Source organism: Bos taurus, chromosome 29, assembly GCF_002263795.3.
Source record: "Bos taurus isolate L1 Dominette 01449 registration number 42190680 breed Hereford chromosome 29, ARS-UCD2.0, whole genome shotgun sequence".
In the NCBI taxonomy this organism is placed as follows: Eukaryota; Metazoa; Chordata; class Mammalia; order Artiodactyla; family Bovidae; genus Bos; species Bos taurus.
In genome coordinates this window covers 17,785,593-17,801,899 of record NC_037356.1, presented here as the reverse complement: position 1 = coordinate 17,801,899, position 16,307 = coordinate 17,785,593, and the positions used below count along the sequence as shown (strand labels likewise).

At 58.7% G+C, this 16,307-nt stretch overlaps 2 protein-coding genes across 4 annotated transcripts in view; one reads left to right on the top strand and one right to left on the bottom strand.

The window, feature by feature from the left end:
• The window catches only part of USP35 (ubiquitin specific peptidase 35), a 64,153-nt gene extending 58,187 nt beyond the window's left edge, over positions 1–5,966 (top strand). Inside the window, exons 8-11 of the mRNA XM_059883232.1 lie at positions 636–729; positions 1,633–1,739; positions 2,188–3,673; positions 4,897–5,966. Of these exons, the coding sequence (XP_059739215.1) occupies positions 636–729; positions 1,633–1,739; positions 2,188–3,673; positions 4,897–5,064 (1,855 nt within the window). The 3' untranslated portion in view covers positions 5,065–5,966. The remainder of the gene's footprint in view (positions 1–635; positions 730–1,632; positions 1,740–2,187; positions 3,674–4,896) is intronic.
• A 785-nt stretch (positions 5,967–6,751) lies between these two features.
• Positions 6,752–16,307, bottom strand: part of GAB2 (GRB2 associated binding protein 2) — a 184,771-nt gene continuing 175,215 nt past the window's right edge. For all 3 annotated transcript variants that reach the window (XM_024987410.2, XM_059883233.1, XM_015461138.3), the window contains 5 exons: positions 15,975–16,239; positions 14,191–14,281; positions 13,830–13,932; positions 11,349–11,474; positions 6,752–10,551 (listed from right to left, as the gene is read on the bottom strand). In XM_024987410.2, the coding sequence (XP_024843178.1) occupies positions 10,408–10,551; positions 11,349–11,474; positions 13,830–13,932; positions 14,191–14,281; positions 15,975–16,239 (729 nt within the window). In that variant the 3' untranslated portion in view covers positions 6,752–10,407. The remainder of the gene's footprint in view (positions 10,552–11,348; positions 11,475–13,829; positions 13,933–14,190; positions 14,282–15,974; positions 16,240–16,307) is intronic.

Genomic DNA, 16,307 nt, shown 5'->3' with positions numbered 1-16,307 from the left:
GACCACACTTTGGTTACACTGCCCCTGTATGCTCAGAGCTTTTTGTGAGAACAGGAGCTCAGCTGGGGCCTGGGAACTGGGTTGTTCCAGGGGATGTGGTTGTCAGGAAGGGCTTCTTCTCGTCTCCCATAGGATCAGACGTGTCAAGAGCCCCAGTCTACCCCCACAGCGCCCTCTTTTTTTCAGCATATTCTTCACATTGACCCCTGCCTCGCTCATTTGAGGAAAGAGGAACAACTTGGGGGTGGTCCTAGTGGAAGGGGCTCTGGTTGGAGTAGGGGCCTGCTACTCTGGACGGTCTGAACACCATCACCCAGGGACGCAGGGCGGAGGGTGTGCGCGGCTGGTGGTGATACTGGCATGGACTCTGGAGCATGTCTGAGAGTTCAGATATTAGAACCTTAGGACATTGAGCTCTTGGAGCCAGGGGCTGTTAGAACTGGAAGGGGAATGGCAGGGGTCATTTAATTGTCCAAATCGAGTTGTTCACCTGCCCCCCTGCCCGGATTCTGGCCCAGAGTTGAGCTACAAGTGTCTGTCCTGCCTGTGGCCTGGAGGCCTTGGGTTGCCACAGTGTGGGTGAGTTAGAGGCTCTTTGGGTGCCCCGGCTTAACTCTGGGTGCTCTGTTTTGAAGTTTCAGACACTGTGTGCTCCGTTTGACCGAAAACAACTCGCAGCCCTTGATGACGAAGCTGCAGTGGCTCTTCGCCTTCCTGGAGCACAGCCAGGTGAGTGCAGGGGGAGCGGGCTGGGGGGTGTGGGGCATGCTGGAGAGGAGGCCTGGTCTGACGCCTCGCCTTCACCGGAACCCGCCTGCACTTGCCTCCAGGCCCCTGCTTGCTGTAAGCTGTTGGGCCCCAGTCCAGGCGGGCGTGGGTTCAAGGGCAGAGCCCATGGGGCCGGCTCAGTGCCCTGACTGGGCAGGAGAGGGCGAGCCAGCAGAGCCCCCCTGTGCGGTGCTGCCCACTTCGCTCCCGTCGGTGATCCAGTTCATCGTATGAGGTGTTGCTCTGTTGGCCGGCTGTCATTTTGGAGCACTCACACTGCCAGGCACCCTGAGGGCTGTATTTGTTCAATTCACTGCCTCTGCCCTCATGGAACCTAAAGGCCTTGACCAGGCATCACACCAGGCCCTCTGCAGGGGCGGGGGCACAGAGGTGCATCAGCCAGTCATGCTTTCACAGGGCGCAGTCTGGTGGGGAAGATGGACCTGTAGACTGGAACTGTAGTGCTTAAGCAGAGAACGAGGCGTGTGTGGTTTCCACGCAGGGTAGGGGAGGCTGATCATGAGGGGGATGGTGGCCCTTGGAGGACTGCGTGGGACAGGGGACCGTGCATCTGGGACTTGAACTCTAAGCTATGCTTCTGATAGGGGAAAGGGTGTTTCAGGCAGAGGGAATGGCAACAAACAAGGGAAGAAAAACACATCCTCTATGTGGATGCCATGCTCTTAGGTGGCATGGACTTGGAAGGATGGGAGAAGTCAGGGACGGACAGCTGGGAATGAATGGGGAGGCTGGGAGTTTGAGGCAGTGACTCCCCAGGGTGACCCTCAGGCCCGGCACGCTGTGGAGCTGGTTGGTGAGTGGCCCCCCAGCTCCTGACTTGTCTCTCTCCCGCTTTGGTTGCAGCGTCCCGCCATTTCTCCAGAGAACTTCCTTTCTGCATCCTGGACACCCTGGTTCAGCCCCGGCACCCAGCAGGACTGCTCGGAGTACCTGAAGTACCTGCTGGATCGGTAGGGGAGACGGGGCCTGGCTCTGCTCAGGGCTCCGTGTCTGCAGAGGGTGCTGGGGGGAAGCCCCATGCCCCTGGGCGGCGCTGTCTCTTCCTGGAAACTGGGCTGTGGCCCGGCGCTTGTGGAAGGCGTGGAGAAGATGGGGACAGGGGCTGCGGGTGGGGGCACGTTCTGGAGGTGCTGAGGGGAAGCATGTCCGGGGAGGGTAAGTGTGTGTATGTACACTGTGCTTGCCTGAGTGTGTACCTGTGTGTTTTCTCATCAGCGCTCTGGGGGCACGTGCACAGCTTTTTGTGGCAGGTTTGTGAGCTTTATGCAGGTTTAAGTATATAGCGTGCGTGCTTGTCCTGAGAACACGTGCAAGTGTGTTCCCTGTGCCATCTCCTGCACGTGTATAAACGTGTGTGACCCATGCGTGTGGACGAAAGCCCTTTGCTCCCCGCGCCAGGCTGCACGAAGAGGAGAAGACCGGGACGAGGATCTGCCAGAAGCTCAAGCAGTCGAGCTCGCCCTCCCCGCCAGAGGAGCCCCCCGGCCCGAGCGCCACCTCCGTGGAGAAGATGTTCGGGGGCAAGATCGTGACTCGGATATGCTGCCTCCGCTGCCTCAACGTCTCCTCCAGGGAGGAGGCCTTCACGGACCTCTCACTCGCCTTCCCCCCGCCCGAGCGCTGCCGCCGCCACCACCACCATCACCACCACCGCCGCCGCCGCCTGGGCTCAGTGATGCTCCCCGCGGAGGACGCTGGCGCCCAGGAGCCAGGCAGCGCCGGGCCTCGGAGGCAGAGGAAGCACTGCATCACGGGGGGCGTCCCCCCCACCATCCTGGACATGGAAGGCCTGGGCCCCCATGGCCTCGGGGGGCAGAGCGGGCAGGAGGAGAAGGTGGAGAGAGGGGAGAGCACAGAGGAGGAGGAGGCGGCGGGAGAGGAGGAGGAGGAGGAGGAGGAGGAGAAGGTGAAGGCGGAGGTGGAGGAGAAGGTGGAGGAGGAGAAGGTGAAGGAGGAGGAGAAAGTGAAGGAGAAGGTGGAGGAGGAGGAGGAGAGGGCAGCCCAGGAGGAGAAGGAGAAGGTGGAGGAGGAGAAGGAGAAGGTGGAGGAGGAGAAGGAAAAGGAGATGGAGGAGGAGAGGGCGGCCCAGGACAAGGAGGAGGAGGTGAAGAAGAAAGTGAAGGAGAAGGTGGAGGAGGAAGAGAAGGTGGAGGAGAAAGAGAAGGAGGCCCAGGAGGAGAAGGAGGCGGCGGCTGATGGGGAGGAGGCGGCTGCCGGCCCGGGCCCAGGGACCCTCCAGAGTGCTGCGGCCGCCTCCGGGGACGGCTCCCGCTCGGTCCTGGACCTGGTCAACTACTTCCTGTCGCCCGAGAGGCTGACGTCGGAGAACCGCTACCACTGCGAGTCGTGCGCGTCCCTGCAGGATGCCGAGAAGGTGGTGGAGCTGAGCCAGGGCCCGCGCTACCTCATCCTGACGCTGCTGCGCTTCTCCTTCGACCTGCGCACCATGCGGCGCCGCAAGATCCTGGACGACGTGTCTGTGCCCCTGCTGCTGCGCCTGCCGCTGGCCGGGGGCCGGGGCCAGGCCTACGACCTGTGCAGCGTGGTGGTGCACTCGGGGCTGTCCTCCGAGAGCGGCCACTACTACTGCTACGCCCGCGAGGGCGCCGCCCGCCCCGCCCCGGCCCTGGGAGCCGCCGAGCGGCCGGAGCCCGACAACCAGTGGTACCTGTTCAACGACACCCGGGTGTCCTTCTCCTCCTTCGAGTCTGTCAGCAACGTCACCTCCTTCTTCCCCAAGGACACGGCCTACGTGCTCTTCTACCGGCAGCGACCCGAGGAGGGGTCCGAGGCCGAGCCTGGCTCACCCCGCACCCGGGCAGAGCCCACCCTCCACAAGGACTTGATGGAAGCCATTTCCAAAGACAACATTCTTTTTCTGCAGGTGAGCAGACCCCCACGGGCTTCCAGCAGCCCACTGGCTCGGATTAAGTTGCTGCTCCTCTCTCAGAGTCTTTTCCTTTTTCCTTTGATCCACTCACCTCACTCAGTGCTGGGGAAAAAAAAATCAGTGCGCCAGACAGACCTCCTGCTTTAGAGGGACACACATTCAGTTCAGTTCAGTCGCTCAGTCATGTCTGACTCTTTGTGACCCCATGAACCCACAGCACGCCAGGCCTCCCTGTCCGTCACCAACTCCCGGAGTTCACTCAGACTCATGTCCATCGAGTCAGTGATGCCATCCAGCCATCTCATCCTCTGTCGTCCCCTTCTCCTCCTGCCTTCAATCTTTCCCGGCATCAGGGTCTTTTCAACACATATTAGGAAGGACCGTTTCTTTATCAAGCTGTCGTGTGCTGGAGGAGGGGCTCCATGAGTAGTGGATACGAGTGGGTGGGAAAGGCCTTTGGGAGGGTTGCCGTCTCACTGTGCCAACTCCAAAGAGTCTAGGGTGGCATCACTTAGCAATGAAACAGCCAGGGCTCTGAGCAGCGTGAGGCATGCTGCCGTAAACAGCTGGGGTGGTCACACCTGGACCCTGGCCTGCAGCACCTGCGTGGGGACACTGGGTCTGCTTTTCCATTTCCGCCGAGTCCTTCAGGGGGAGGTGGGTCTGGGGCCAGTGGTGAGGGGTCTCCAGGGCAGGCCCCAGCGCGGCAGGAGGGAGAGCTTTCTCCTCGGCAGAGTCTGTCCCTCCTGCCTCGACAGGAAAGAAGCCTGCAGAGAGGTCCTGGTGGGGCAGGAGGTGACCTTTGAAGTCTCTAGACTGTCTCCTCCAGGTGCCACCTGAGGCCCCTGTCCGCTGTTCAGTCTAGTAGTGGAAGTTCACCTCAGTAGAAGTGAGGTGCTGGGAGTTCAGTCTAGTCAGTGGGAGTGAGTTCCTTTTCTCCAGGGTGCTGGGAGCTTATACTGGGAGGGGAGGAGGAATGGTTTCAAAGCCTAGATACAGGATGGCTGTGGGTCCGGCCCTCCCATCCTCCGGCTGAGCAGGAGTGCCCTTGGGGGGAAGCTGGGGCTCTCCTCTGTGCCCGGCTCTGGGGCCCTCCCCAGGGGTGAAGCTCCGAAGGGCTGGGTGGCCGCGGGAGGCGGGGTGGGTGGTGAAGGGGGCACTGTGGCTTCAGAGCCTACGTTTGAAGCCTCCTGCTCCATCCCCATCTGTGTTTCCAGGAGCAGGAGAAGGAGGCGCGGAGCAGGGCGGCCTACATCTCCGCGCTCCCCGCGTCCCCACACTGGCGGAGGGGCTTTGACGACGACAAAGACGAGGACAAAGGCCCTCCTGGGGGCTGCGGCCCTGCAGGTGGCAGCGGTGGTGACTTTAACAGACTGGTCTTCTGATGGGAACCTTCGACCCACCCCTCAGCCCGATCTCGCTTGTGGGGTGCCACAGCCAACCTCGGGGTGGGGGGGCCCAGGTCCTGGGCAGAGGCGCTCAGCCAGGTGGGGTCTGGGGGAGGCCATGGAGGCAGCCCCTTCCAAGGGCGAGAGCGATGGAGCAGGGGCTGCCGACCTCAGCCTGGCAGGCAGAGAGACTCAGAGGCGGAGGTGAGACCCGAGCCCCTTAAACTGCCCTCGGGCCCCCACGCTGGGATCAGCCCCCTTAAGACTTGCACCTGAGAGTTGTGGTCAGCTTGGAGAAGCCGAGATGGACACTCCCTGGGCCTCAGCTCCTGCCCCGTGTTTGCCATCAAGTAGCAGTTCCCGTCCAGCTCCTTTCAGACGACAATCCTGTGTGTCTATAGCACAGACCTGAGGAGGGTCCCAGCCCCAGCATAAACAAGGGGCTGCATGTCGCCCCTCCGGCCGCATCTTGCTTCTCCGAGGGGACTGAGGCGGTGTGTGTGGGTGCCGACGCTGTCCTCTTGTGAGGCGTGCAGGTGGGAAGCAGGCTGGCGCGGGATTAGAGAGGCACCCCCGCCCCCTCCCCGCGAGCAATGCAGAGGGGAAGGACGGCCGCTTAGCCCCCTCTCCTGCCTCAGTGCCTGAGAATGCCCCCTTCTGGGTACGAGAGAGAGTCCTTATTTTACTGCAGGTGTGTGTGTGTGTGTGTGTGTGTGTGTGTCTCACGACGTCTGTCCTGAGGGACGCTGGCTGGCTCAGCGCCTCAGCTGTTGGTCACGGTCCCCGGGGCTGGTGGGGAGCAGATACTGCCCGCGTTGTGCCCTGACACTGCTGTACCCTTTCTGAACGGAGCGGAGAGAACCAGAGTGTCAAACAGGAATAAAAAGAGGTTCTCTGAAGCCTTCAAAGCTGTCGTTCTTCCCGCTCTAGCCATGGCTTCTCGCGGTCTCTGGGCAGGAAGGCAGGGACACCCCCTTGCCCTGCCGACCTGCATGCTGCACCAGGGAGGTGAGTGTGCCCTGCACAGAAGTGCTGTGTAAATGTGAGGCCTGGTGGCCGGGATGTGCCCAGATTAGGGGGGGTTGACTCTGGAGGGATGGGTGCACAGGCTGGGGCCACCCAGACAGGACGCTGTAGACGGATTCATCTATCAGCTCCTGGATGCCTGGAGCTCGCGGCTGCTCCCACTCTCCTTTCTTACCCCGGAGAACCTGGGTGAGTGGGCTCAGGCCAGGAGCAAAGCAGCCTGCAGCCCTCAGGGCCTGCCCATCTGGGAACCTGGCACAGTGACGGCCTGGCCGGGGGCTTCCTGGGCTACAGTGGAAGAGCTGAGCTTTGGCCCCAAAGCCCACAGAGCCCCGAGACTCGGACCAGCGCAGGTGGGCTGACGGGTCTGTCAGAGACCGAAAGGTCATACTCAGAACTCACCTCTGTGGTCCAGTGCGCCTTTTAAGAAAGATGAGCGGACAGAGGTTGCTATTACTTCCATTTCACACACCAGGAATACAGATTCCAAGGTAAGGGGGATTCGCACTTGTTCTTACAGCCAGGAAAGGTCCCCAGTTGGCTCCTGTTGAGCGGAAGGTGGAGTGGCCGGGGATGGGGGCGGACCGTCTGGCCGAGGACCGCTGTCCTGTGAAGCCCGCCGCCCGCCCCCCGGACGAGGCAGACGCCGCAGCCTCTCTGCTTTCTTCTCATGGACTTTATTGTCATCTAGCTCCGCCTCCAGTAACAAGGGCCCTGCAAGCTCCAGGCCTGTGCCACCACCGCAAAAACAGGACGCCTGTGAACGCATTCCCATCCCACCCCAGACCTACTTACAGGATAAATACATGTTACATTTTTTTTTAAAGAAAACAATAAATTAATAACTTAAGTGATTAGGCACCAACAGCGATTTGAAAAATTAAATGTCAATTTTAAATGGTAACAGGGCCAGAAACCTAAGACCAGGCTTCTTCCAGCCCATTTTCTCTTCTTGATAAAGCAATGATTCCGTGGAAAATGATTCTACATTTCAAGACACGTGTAACCAACAAACACATAAGAACACACACCACCAAATATCACACGCCAGCCCCACGGCAGACGGCCCACTGGTCCCCCGAAGAGGTCAGTGGGTTTCAGAAGGCGGCAGCTTGGTGCTCCTGTGCGCAGCCTCTGACGCTCGCCGTGCGCAGGACGGACGGACGGACGGACGGACGGAGAGGGGAAGGACACACCGACTTCCCTCCTGCCCCGTGCTCTGCTTCCAGCTTCCGGAGCTCCCTCAGAGGGCTGTGGGCAGGGCAGGGTGGGGTGGCCACAGCTGGGGACCTTAGCCCCGGGGCAGGCTGAGAACCATTGTGCTTCTGTCCTAGGGATGGGACGCAGTTGAAGGTTTCGAATGTAAAAGTTACTGCAGTCAGGTCTAGGGAGGGCACTGGGTTAACTGGCCCTCAAGACAGGTCACAGAGCAGGGAACAGCCACAGACAAGGCCTCAGCGCCCAGCTGACCCCACCAGTGGGGAAGAGACACAGCTCCCTGCAGGCACTCCTCCCTGCCTCTGACCCCGCGGAGCGGGGGAGCTGGACCAGGAGGGGACAGCTGCTGCTCCTGGGAGCCCCAGGCAGGAGGGGGCTCTGCTGGCTGATGCAGGGCTTCCTGGGGTCTCCGTCCACGCTGGGCCACCAACAGAGGTGAACTCTGAGCCACCGAGGGAAATCTCAGACACCTGGTACTTGGGGCTTTTGAGCCCCAAGTCTCTGCTTTCAGCAGTCTCTGCTCCCGCCTCCACCCTAAAGGTTTGGAGGTTGGAGGAACCAAGAGCTGGAGGGAGGCCTCCTTGTAGGTTAGATTTGAACACCTCCATCTCTCGAGACTCCAACCAGTCTCACTCACCTTATGGCACATTCGGAAAACATTGACATCATTAGGGCACCTGATGATCAATAGGGAATGATACTGGGAACTGACGCATCCATACCTGGGCCCACCTGTAGCCTCTGGGGTGGGGGTGGGCGTACCATTCAAAGCCCTGCCGTATGAGACTGTCTGCAGAGGGCCCTAAAGGGACACAGGGCTGGGCAGTGACCTACCAAACCCTGCCCAGGGTAGGCCACTGCCACCATCACCACTTCATCTGTGCGAACACCAAGGCCTTGCTGCTGCTGAGGGCCTGGCCTGGGCCCATTCTCCCAAAGGTCTCCTGTTCCCAAAGCACAAGTCTCTCCATCTTCCTCCACTGGAGCCCAGACCCACCCTCCTTCCTCTAAAAATCTGACCCTTCTTCCCCTCCGGCCAAGTCAGGCACCCGCTTTTCCTAGAAACCACATTCCCTGATCTGCACACCTCCCCACTCCTGCCCACACACCAGCCTCCTGGAGAAGTGGTCTTGACTTCTCCACACATCCCCAGCTTTGAGTCTCTCACGGCCATCTTCAACGTGTCCTTGTCTTTTTTCCTGATCGAGCGTGACCTTCTCAAACACAAAGTCTGATTAACTCCTGTGTCCTCAGGGTGCAGTCCAGACCTGGCCACAGCAGCCGCTGCCATCACTTAACTGAGTTGATGTGACTAATACTAGGAAGAGTTCTCACCTGTTGAGACCATCTCTCCCAGGACAGAGTACAGTCAGGCCTCAGGCTGCTGAGGGGGTGAGTGTGTGTGTGTACACACGCTCACAGGACCAGAAAGGTGAGCAGCAGCCACCTCCCTTAGGTAGGGTCAGAACTCATTTCTTTTGGAGGAAGAAGGCCTGTTCTCCCCAGGGTAGGATAAAACAGCTGGTCCATCCAATTGCCTCTGAAACTTTTTAAAAATTTGGCGAAGAACTTTAACATAAGAGAGTCTCCCTCCCCAGACTTGGGAGAAGGAGCCTGGGGGTGATGCCCCACTTCTGTCCTGGCAGAGGGTGACACCGACCTGGGGGCCTTTCCAGCCCTGCCCTTTCCTGTCCCTGTAGCCAGGCCTGAGTCCAACAGGGCACCTGGGACTCCACAGAGCAACAGCGGGTGACCTGAGCTGACTGGGCACCAGGCCACGCCCTAACCTTTCCTGGGCCCTGCACAAACCTCAGTCGGAGGGCACAAGCCACCAACCACCCTGCCACATCCTCGGGGCTCTGTTCCACCCGCCGTCCGTCAGTCCTGGGGACTGCCCTCGCCTGCCACCAAGCCAGCTGCTCCCCGACAGCGACGTCACCAATCCCTTTCTGCTCAGCCTGCGCCTCCGCGGCACTGCCGGGGGCTCTCTCTCCGGCAGGCGTGCTGGGTGGGGCGCAAACCCCACAGCCCCCACCCCAACTCTCAGCCGCCCCAGCTGCGCCGCCCGTCTTACAGAAGAAGCTCACTTGCTGTGCCGTCTCCATGCCAGTCCCGGGCACCCCCAGGTGCCTCCGCCCAGGCTGTCCCAGGGTGGCCCCTCGGTACCCCCACCCCTGCACGTCCCGCTTGCACCCCGCGTCACCCCCCCACCAGCTCCACCGGCCCCCCCTCGCCATGCTGGCGCCCCCGCCCCCACGCTGTCACCCAGCACAGTCCAAGCCTTGTCCAGAGCGGCGCCTCCAGGCTGGCAAGGTCAGGGGGAAGGCTCTCTGTCCCGGACAGCAGAGCCAGCCTGGTGCTTCACGTTCCCAGGGGCCGGGCCCCACAGCATCTGTCTCCCCATCTCCTGGGCTCTGAGCCCCGCTCCGTGTTCTCGGTGGCCGGTTGTCCCCAGCCTCTCCCTCCTTCCACATCTCCCACTCCTGAAAGTGGGGGGCTGCCCCGAAACCCCTGCGGGGCTCCACTGCCCTTCCGTGTCTCGGGCTCTAATTCCTCTGTCCCTCAAGACGGTCTCTGACCTTCCCCCGTGGCTCCTCCGCCTTTAGGTGGCCTCGCCCCGCCCCTGTCAAGGAAGACCGTGTCCACACTGGCCTGCTGATCCTTGGGTGCCTGGTCAGCAGGACAATGTGGCCTCTTCTGGGACCGAGGTGGGGAGCCCAGTAGCTGGAGGCCCAACGGTGAGGTGGAGAATCAGCTCGAGCCGCGGCCCCGCCCCCGCACATCCTGTAGATATTCGGGTCTGAAGGGCAGGCGGAGGCTTAAGGATGCTTTTTGGCAAGAGCTCTAACTAAGGTAGGATGGCCATTGCTGATAAAAATCAAAGGTGGGCCCGGAGAGGGCGGAGGAAGTGCCTCCATCAGGCCCTCGCCTCCCAGGGCGAAGGAGTCAGGGTCCCTGATGCCAAGTGCTTTGAAGGCCAGACTGGCAGAGGAGAGAGGAGGTGGGCAGGAGGGCGCGCTGGAGAGGCGAAGGGCAAGAAGACAGGGAGGCCGGCTCTGCAGACGTGGCCTCTGGGCCCCTCCCTGGCACGGGGTGTCACAGCTTTGCGCCCTTGGAGGGCTCCGAGGACTGCCGCACGTCTGTCCACTCCTGCATGGTATTCTGCAGGGCCTGGGTCTTCTCCTTGTCCACTTGAACGTAGTCCACCTTCTCGTCGGAAGTGACCGATGATGTGGATGGCTGGGGGACAGGCCAGGGAGGTGAAGGGGCTGTGAGTTAGCGTAACGTGGGGAGCAACAGGTGGCTGTTCCTGAGTGGTGTCAGGGCGAGGAGATGGGCTTCTACCTGCCTCTCTGACCTGTTTTTTCCCCCTCAAAGTGGCCTGTAGAGCCTGACCTCCACCTTGCACCAGCCCTCCTCCTGCTCGATGCCACAGCCTCTGCCAACCCTCTTGCTGTTGCAGTTCTGAGGGGACCCAGGCCCTTCCTTGGGTCCAGGCCTCCACCCACTCCCCGTGGCTCCTTGTCCAGGAGAGGGAATTGGGCAGGCGCCACCAAGCGCCAGCTGCAGGGCTCTGTGGGGGAGCGTGGTGAGCACGCACAGCCGCCCTGGGTGGAGGGGACTGTGTCAGTGCTGCTGTCGGGACCAGGCAGCTAAATGTGCCTCTGGGGGTGGGGTGGGTGGGGTGCGGGTATGCCTTTCGCAGGCTGTGCCTGGACAGCGCATTCTCAAAGAGCTCAGCACCGGGACACATGATCCCCGCATCTCAGCTCTGTCACAGATTCACACGTGATCCTGAGCGGATCACGACTCTGTGTGTGCTCATCTGTCCAATCGCATGGTGAGGGGAGGGATGGGTGGATGGACGAGGGCCTGTGGACTCAGGGTGCCTGAGTGCTGAGGCTGAGGGCGCATCAGCCCACTTGAGACCCAGACCTCAGTGCAGCCCAGCCGGATGAGGCCCCTGGCCTCCAGGACCCCTCCCCCCAGGGCCCCTGGAGCTCAGTGGGACCACCCCCCACTCCCACCCTAGGCACCTTGCGGTGGGGGCTCGGGGAGCTCGGCTGGAAGTCCAGGGCCAGATAATCCACACTGCCAGTGCTCTTCTTAGGGGCTGGGCTGTTGGTGCCGCTGGGAATGGGAGATGCAGACACGGGGTTTTGCTATCACAAAGGAGGGGAAAAACTGTTAATAACTTCAGGAAGTGGACTAACCGACCACTGGGGGAAAAACATGCCTCTGGGAGTGAGAGCAGCTAGCTCACCAAAGGCCTGCTCTGTGCCGGGGACAGCCCGTGTTCCTGTTTAAACCCTCACAACAATCCTGTAGGCATTATTACTTCTCTTATTATTTTTTTTACAATGAATATAAAACTGGTTCAGAGAGTTAAAGCAACTTGCCCAGGGCTGCACAGCTGGTGGGCAGGGCAGACCTTCCAGCCTGGGCTGCCCTCGCTGTGCCGCGCTGCCTCCTGCCTGGGCCGTCAGGCCGCGCCTCACCCTCCCTGCCTCCCAGACCGGCCCTTGCTCGCTGCCCTCAGAAGGGAGCTGTGTCCAGTGTGCGCTGGACCAGCCCTGCTTCTCTGGGGCTCCCACCACAGCCTGGAGCGGAGCAGTTACCCCGCAGCAGCCTGGCCCCCAGCCTGTCCCAACTCCTCAGGGGTCACTAGAGAGGGACCTCGTCACCAGGCGGCATGAAGCCCTGGTCCCCCAGCAGCTCTCGGATGACCCACTGCAGGGCCAGTCTCCCCAGGCGCTGAGGCCAGCTTGTCTGGCTCTCTCCTGAGGACGCCTTCTCATGAGAAAGGCGACAGTCCTGTGCTGCGCTTCGGTTCCTTCACTTGACGGGTGGGTTTGCGCTCTCACTATATGTCTCTTACATGTCCACGTGTCTCTGTGTCTCTCACATGTCTGTGTGTCTCTGTGTCTCTCACATGTCTGTGTGTCTCTGTGTCTCTCTGTCTCTCACACGTCCGTGTGTCTGTGTGTCTCTCACATGTCCATGTGTCTGTGTCTCTCACATGTCTGTGTGTCTGTGTGTCTCTCACATGTCCGTGTGTCTATGTGTCTCTCATGTCTATGCGTCTCTCACATGTCCGTGTCTGTGTGTCTCTCACATGCCTATGTGTCTCTCTCACGTCTATGTGTCTCTCACATGTCTGTGTGTCTCTGTGTCTCTCACATGTCTGTGTGTCTCTGTGTCTCTCTGTCTCTCACACGTCCGTGTGTCTGTGTGTCTCTCACATGTCCATGTGTCTGTGTCTCTCACATGTCTGTGTGTCTGTGTGTCTCTCACATGTCCGTGTGTCTATGTGTCTCTCATGTCTATGCGTCTCTCACATGTCCGTGTCTGTGTGTCTCTCACATGCCTATGTGTCTCTCTCACGTCTATGTCTCTCACATGTCCATATGTCTATGTGTCTCTCATATGTCCATATGTCTATGCGTCTCTCACATGTCCGTGTCTATGTGTCTGTGTCTCTCACATGCCTATGTGTCTCTCACATGTCTGTGTCTCTCACATGTCCATATGTCTATGTGTCTCTCACATGTCTGTGTCTATGTGTCTGTCTCTCACATGCCTATGTGTCTCTCTCATGTCTGTGCGTCTCTCACATGTCCGTGTCTATGTCTCTCTCACATGTCCGTGTCTCTCACATGTCCATGTGTCTATGTGTCTGTCTCTCACATGTCTATGTGTCTGTGTCTCTCTCACGTCCATGTGTCTACGTGTCTCTCACATGTCTGTGTCTACGTGTCTCTCACATGTCCGTGCAGCTGCACCCTGGGGAATCCCCGTGGCCCACTCTGTGAGCGCCCCCCCAACACGTGCGCTTTCCTGCCGCGGGGCACTCAGTGGACGCCCATACTCCCACGCCTCCTCCCAGTCATGGGGACAATGGGATGAACAAATGAGGAGACCTTTTGCTTCTAAAGTTTTAACAGGATGGAACAAGGGGGTTAACTTGGGAAGCTGCCCCAGTTCTTCCCTGTAGGCTCCCCCGATGACGATTCTGAAACACGGTCTAACTGCCTGGCCTGTGGACCCTTGCGTGGCCCCCACGGGACAAGTGCAGGCTTCTGGAGATAGCATTAGGGGTCCTTCGTGGTCTGACTTCTAGTCCAACCTCCCCGCTGGCCGCCCCCACCTTCAGCCAGAGTTAATGACCATGATTCTCCGTGTCCCCATCCACACGGCCATCTCTGCCCAAGGCCCCCCGCTTGCCCACCCTGCTGTGATCGCCCGTCCTGTGGGTGCGCCCCCATAACATCGCCTCTCCAGGGCACTGACCACACTGCTTGGGTCACAGTCGTGAGAGAGGCAGGCCTCCTCTCCTCCCTGAGGGCAGGGACTACATCTTCCTTGCCTCTGATGACGAGTCCACAGAAATTGACATGTATGTGCTCCAGACAGACAGACAGACGAGTAGCAGCACACTGCCCTGGGGCTGGGGTGAGTCAGCGGGCTGGGAAGTGAGGAAGCACTAGGTGGGCTCCAGGGGTCCCCAGAGGACTCACCATAGGGACGTAGTTCTCTTCACTGTCTCCGGAGTCGGTGCTGGTGATGCTCTGTGTAGAGATGGGGCGGCAGTACTGGGAAGAGCTGGGGCTGAAGGAGTGGCTGTTGGGGGGCGAAGACAGGGAGTAAACCCTGGGTACGGCCAGCCTCCTGCCAGGCCCTGGACCCCACACCTCTGGACAGACCTCTGGCCTCCATTATCAGACTAAGATCTGACACGGAGAGGGGACTGTCTTCCCTTCATCACAGAAGAGGAAGCCAAGCCCTGAGCTACCAACAGCATCAGGAACGTGGCGGCCTGTTCCACTCACCAACCCACTGCCCCATCCCAAGCTCTCGCATCCACAGACAGACACTCACATGGCCCTGGACCAAGACCTGGTGATGGGGGACTTGAAGGGGAGCTCATCGATGACGGTGTTGTTTCTCAGGTCAAGTGGTGTTGGCTTTGCTGCAGCAAGAACAGAAGGTCGATTCATCAGCCAATGATGACAAGGCCACACATACAGACCCTACACATAGCACACAAGTGCGTTGAAAATCCCTCCTACTGGTCCCAGTTATACATGGGGAGACCAGGCTCCGTGAGGGTATACGATCTCTGCTCGTGAAGTCATGTCTTCAGATACCAAATTACCTATTCCTCACACTGTACTGATGGCAATCATACTTTCAGATCTAAAATGAGCACATGGGCTGTGAAAACATTTGTGACTGAGAATGAAAACAAGAGATGATATCTGAAACATCATGGAGAAGGCCACCATGAGCCCCCCTGCCACTTCTGGGCCAGGATTGTGGAGCCTTCTATGGAAGAAGGTGAATGTCACAAGGCCCTGAGGGCTCCGATTCAAATGCTGAGCTCTGTATTCTCTGCTGACCAGACTCAAGGGGGCTTCTGTCTGCCCACTGACTGCTTCTCCCCTTGAGTCCCTGCCCCTGATGCAGGCCTGCAGAATGCGGTCGAGGCAGACCCAGAACCTGAACTGCAGTTCTTCTTCCTGGTCTAAATGCACCAGTCATTGTCTTAGATGCTTTACTTCTGAACAAACCCAGGAAGTAGGCATGACCATCCCCACTTCACAGATAAGAAAACCAAAGGCTCAGAGAACTCACATGATTTACTCGGTCACACTCCTAGGAAGCACATCTACCCGGTTTGAGAGCTCAGTACTTCCTTTTATAGCAGAGTGTATCTTTTAATGGAATACTCTGACAGTTCTACCTTTTTCAGCCCTAGAGCTAATAAAAATCTCTTATCCTTGAGTTGCACTTCATACACTATGAAGCATATTAAGATATATTATCTATGCCCTTCAATGTCTCTGATAGGCATGTTTTAAAAAAATTAATTTATGTATTTTAATTGGAGGCTAATTTCTTTACAATACTGTAGTGGTTTTTGCCATACATTGACATGAATTAGCCACAGGTATACATGTGTCCCCCCTGTCCCGAACCCTCCTCCCACCTCCCTCCCCACCCCATCCCTCAGGGTCAACCCACTGCACTGGCTTTGAGGGCCCTGTCTCGTGCATCAGACTTGCACTGGTCATCTATTTCACATGGTAATATACATGTTTCAATGCTATTCTCTCAAATCATCCTGCCCTCGCCTTCTCCCACAGAGTCCAAAAGTCTGTTCTTTATATCTGTGTCTCTTTTGCTCTCTCACATATAGAGTCATCGTTACCATCTTTCTAAATTCCATATATATGCGTTAATATACCGTATTGGTGTTTTTCGTTCTGACTTCATTCTGTATAATAGGCTCCAGTTTCATCCACCTCATTGGAACTGACTCAGATGTTTTATACTTCCCACTTCACAGATGAGAAGCGAGGCATAGGGACAGAGAAGGATTCGTTTACAATCACATGTTAGCAGGTGGCAGGGCTGCAACCTGAATCCATCCTATCTTTCTGATCCCTGCACTTCTGCATTCTGGTAGCCAGTCCCTACTGGGATGAATTTGGAGAGTGTGTAATGTGTGTGCGCGCACATGTGTGTGTGTATTTGGGGCGGTTTAGGCTCCAGAGGCTGTCACTTCCTTGCAAGGCAAGTTTAGGATCCACGGGATCCCTAAATGAATGCACAGTCCCTGAAGAGTGTCCAGAGCTGGGCTGGGGAAACCGTGGACTTACCCTTCCGGTCAGGTTTGAGGTTGCGGTTGACAGGGGGTGGCTGGATCTCACTCCCTCTGCTGGAGCCTCGGTGCAGAGAGAGGGCTGAGGAGGGGTAGCCGAGCGGGTCAAAGTGGTGCGGCCCGGGGCTCATGGGGATGTAGACACTCTGGGAGTTATCACCGGCTCGCTCCAAAGCCAGCAGGGTGGAGGAGCCTGGGTTCATGGGCACGTAGTTGTCCTCGGAATTGGTGCTGTCTGATCGACCCACGACTGCTTTCGCTGGCTAGAAGTGGAGAGAAATACCTCTGTTACCAGGGAGAGGAAACAAGAGGGGGTGCAGATCTGTACACC